Consider the following 3,886-nt stretch of genomic DNA (forward strand, 5'->3'; position numbering starts at 1 on the left):
TACACTTACCACTTGCACATACTTGTATGCTTCAATTGCACATGCATGAATAATATGTAGTGTGAGTATGTATGTATGTGTATGTGCATACATATGTACATATGTGCATGGTTTTTGTGTGTGTGTGTGTGTGTGTGTGTGTGTGTGTATGTGTGTATGTGTGTCTACTGTTTAAAGATTGCAGGTATTGTAGGTGAAGTGTAGGTTAACACCAAAACTGTTGCCACCGTTGATGTAACAGGTGCGTAGGTTAGGGAGCTGGATTGATCTTCCCTGTTCCTGGACTTGAGAAGACGTGAGGTCCCAGTGGCAAGGTAGTCGGATCACAACATCCTAGGATTCAAAAGAAAAAACTGCGAAAAACTTGTTACCTACTCTGCTGGTTTTGGTTGTCTGGTCGGACTGGCCAGATCTGAATGACCTCTGTAGCCGAACAGGAGAGTCTCTGGAGTGGGTGCGGTCTGACTCTGGGACTGTGATGGTGACAGAGGACATTATACCTGAGCCTCTCACTGTCGTCAGGTCAACAGCCACATATGGCGGTCACAGCCACCTGCTAACATCTGCAGGCGCCTGGCAAACTCTCATGGACTTATACCAACATCAACAACAACACTGGACCAGACTGAAACTTCAGGGGAATCTTGCATGTCTTCCCTTTGATGATCCCTCTGTTTCCCACCCATTCCTCAAGAACACAGCACTCTGGGACATTCTCAAATTCACAGTAAAAATCAGATTACAAGTCCTCCCTACTGGACTCAGCTTCTCTATCGGGTTTCAGACAACTCAGGTCACTGAGCATCACACCTCAGAACATATCACTGAAACACTGTCACACATCCTAAATGGCTGCCATGCCTACAAAGGAATGTACATAGGACATCATGACAGAATAGTGTACCTCATGGTGAAAGACATATCAGAACATTTCCACCCTCAGTGAGAATATACAAACATTCGCAGGTAAAACCATCCATGTTTCAGCACTGCAATAGTGACCCTAGTATTTTCTTACACCTGGTTGCCAATACACCAGATAGTATCATTAACAATGAGGAGTCCAGTGAGGTGGACATTTTGGATGCAGCTTTGATTCCAACCTACCTACGCTAAGGTAGTTAAATACCAACCGTTCCTAAACTCCCTCTTAGAGCTGGTCTATCGTTGCAGACTACTCGTTTTCACATTTGGTAGCCTAGGGCACACACAGATTGCTAGTAAGAGGGCCAACAACTTGGGATGGCCAAAAAGAGGGCTATAGAGCTTACAAAGAACTGTGCCAGATCCACTACTATTATTGGAAGCCGACACATAGGATGGAGACGTTGCTACTGATTCCCTTAAGAACTGAGTGTTGTGCTTATAAGTGATATTGAGAAGACCTGCTGCACGCCACTGGTCCATGAGTTTGTGCATGTATTGTACTGCATCAGTAATATTTGTGTCCCCATACCATTTTTCTTCAAGTGGACACAAATAAATGGTTAAAATATGCGTGTGTGTGTGTTTGTGTGAGAGTGCATGCCTCTATAAGAAGGTAAAGGATGGTAAACACACAGGTGATTAAACTGTTGCATCCACACTGAAGTAGCCAGTATCCATCTGTGTGAGGGCCGTGTTGTTGATTTTCATCTATTGAAACCCTGTATCAGCTTCTAATTATAGAAACAGGTGTACAACCAATACTGCCATTAGAAGAAAAATAAGAGGAAACTGCTCTGAAGTGTTAACCACAAAAACTTACTGAAATCTTCACACCTTCGAGCGTAAGTGGAATCGAGAGGAGTAAAAACTAATTTAGATTTGAGGTTACATTTCTTAGAAGTGACCCCCGAAGAGTGCAAACATTATCTTCTATTTGCCTATCTCTACATGTGGTGGTTTGCCATTTCCTAGGAGAAAAAAAAACTATTTCTGATTTCCACAGGGCATTAAATAGAAGGAAACCAGCACTTTGAAGCCGATCCTGAGCAGCTTCACCAATAGGTAAGACACTTAGAATAAGACTAGTAAATTAAAATGTAAAAGGTGCTGCATGTCACTCATTGTTTGTGTCAGGCATGTATCTCTTGCACTTGTTTCCTGTCATCTCTGTGTTTATAAGTTAGGCTAAAATGGCTTTCCAAAGGTAATAAAAAAAAAGAAAAGAAAAGAACTACACACTGCCCTGCATAGTGACCCTATCTTGGGGCTCTGCCTTGGAGTGGGACCATGTGTCAAAATCTACATTTTCATTATTTTACTTAATAACAATGTGATGTCATGTCATTTGAGAGGTTGTCATGTGACCACTCTGCAGCCGCCTAGTTTGTAGGATATCATGCAAATTGTCATGCAAACCCATTGGAAGTTGACAAACAGCTACTTTCATCCTGGTGTTAGTGTTGTTAAGTTACACTTTAAATCTCAACACATTGGTTTCAATAAGTGAAGATCCCAGATTCGGTTTTCAATCTAACAGGCAATTAAATAAAAAGATGAAAACAATAAAAAGATTTAACATGGTGCTGATCCTGACCTGTGAAGCCCCAGTAATCAGGGGATTTACTTACAAAGTATTACATTGTCACTGTGTCTGGGTATTCTGGGTATCAGATGTTACACGGGTGTGTTGTCTTCACTTTTGAGACCCTCTCGTATCCCTTGGGTCAATTTGACACATGACTTGTGTAGTGTTTTTCTAAACATTTCTGTCATTTTTTCCCCTTGATAATCTATTACCAAACATTGTCTTTATCTCAATTTCAGTTGAGATACATACTTTATATGTTTGGGGGAATGCAATCAGTCTCTACTAGAACACAATTAAAAATGGAAGTGTGATGTCAAGAAAATAGTTTGATGTATCAAATGTTATGGTGGACACATGACAGAGGGTGTAGGAAATAGAGAGCAAACATCTTCTCATTGCTCACATTTTAGAAATGCAACCTTATGTTTGTGTGCGTGTGTGCATTTGTGCGCATATGTGTGTGCTTGCACATGTGTGTGTGCGCGCATGTGTGTGTGTGTCCGTTGGCATGTTTCTATGTCTCTGTGCACGCGGGTCAACATGTGTGCTCCATTTTCTTTGTAGTTTAAACATGTTTGTCACAGAAAAATTTGAAACGGGTCAATTAGACCCAAAAACCATGCAAGGGTTAATCAGTCTGTGTATGTGGAAACAGAACAGACAAGCTGAGTTAGACTCTGAAACCTTTGTATTTCAGTTTTTTTTAATCACCTGTTTGGCAGTTTCTTGTTGGATTTCTGGTCACGGCAGGGGTGTGTGTGTGTGTGTGTGTGTGTGTGTGTGTGTGGGCACATGCGTACTTGTGTGTCTCATAAATACTACAAAATCCCAAAGCAGAGCAACATACAGTGTGTGTCATCCCTTTGCTCAGAATGAGAAGAAGGAGGAAGCAGTGAGTTACACCCTGAAGCAAAAACAATCCATGTGACCCCCAGCTTTGGAAAACAACCATCCTGCAGGCTTGAGATCTCTCAAAAAAGAAGATTGATGACACCATAAATGGAGAGATACAAGAAAACCCCTGTGCTGTTTCTTCTTCTGGCTCTGCTTTGTGGCTGTGCTGCTGGAAACTATCCATGCTTCAGTAACAGTTAGTGATTTTTTGATAACTTCATTTATACTGTTATATTGCCTGGCATAATAATAGATTCAATGTATTTTATAAAACAAGACTAATAACAACGCTAGTGAATACAAAAGCCCTTGAAATTGACAAAGTTTCCTCTTTTTCTTTTCTTCTCATCTCCATTAGATGTCCCAGATCTCAGCTGCTACACGGACTACAATTCTACTATCACTTGTGTGTGGAACAGCACAGATGTGTTTGATCAGCCAGATAATGTGTGCACAATCCAATCCACAGGGAGGTAA

At 41.2% G+C, this 3,886-nt stretch overlaps 1 protein-coding gene across 5 annotated transcripts in view; it reads left to right on the forward strand.

The window, feature by feature from the left end:
* The window catches only part of LOC117952358, a 31,081-nt gene that overhangs the window by 7,922 nt on the left and 19,273 nt on the right, over window positions 1–3,886 (forward strand). For 3 of the 5 annotated variants that reach the window (XM_034884579.1, XM_034884612.1, XM_034884590.1), the window contains exons 2-4: window positions 1,931–1,989; window positions 3,387–3,605; window positions 3,768–3,882. In XM_034884579.1, coding sequence (XP_034740470.1) covers window positions 3,515–3,605; window positions 3,768–3,882 — 206 coding nt within the window. In that variant the 5' untranslated portion in view covers window positions 1,931–1,989; window positions 3,387–3,514. The remainder of the gene's footprint in view (window positions 1–1,930; window positions 1,990–3,386; window positions 3,606–3,767; window positions 3,883–3,886) is intronic. The other 2 variants (XM_034884604.1, XM_034884596.1) reach the window with 1 other exon arrangement.

Source organism: Etheostoma cragini, chromosome 2, assembly GCF_013103735.1.
Source record: "Etheostoma cragini isolate CJK2018 chromosome 2, CSU_Ecrag_1.0, whole genome shotgun sequence".
Classification (NCBI taxonomy): Eukaryota; Metazoa; Chordata; class Actinopteri; order Perciformes; family Percidae; genus Etheostoma; species Etheostoma cragini.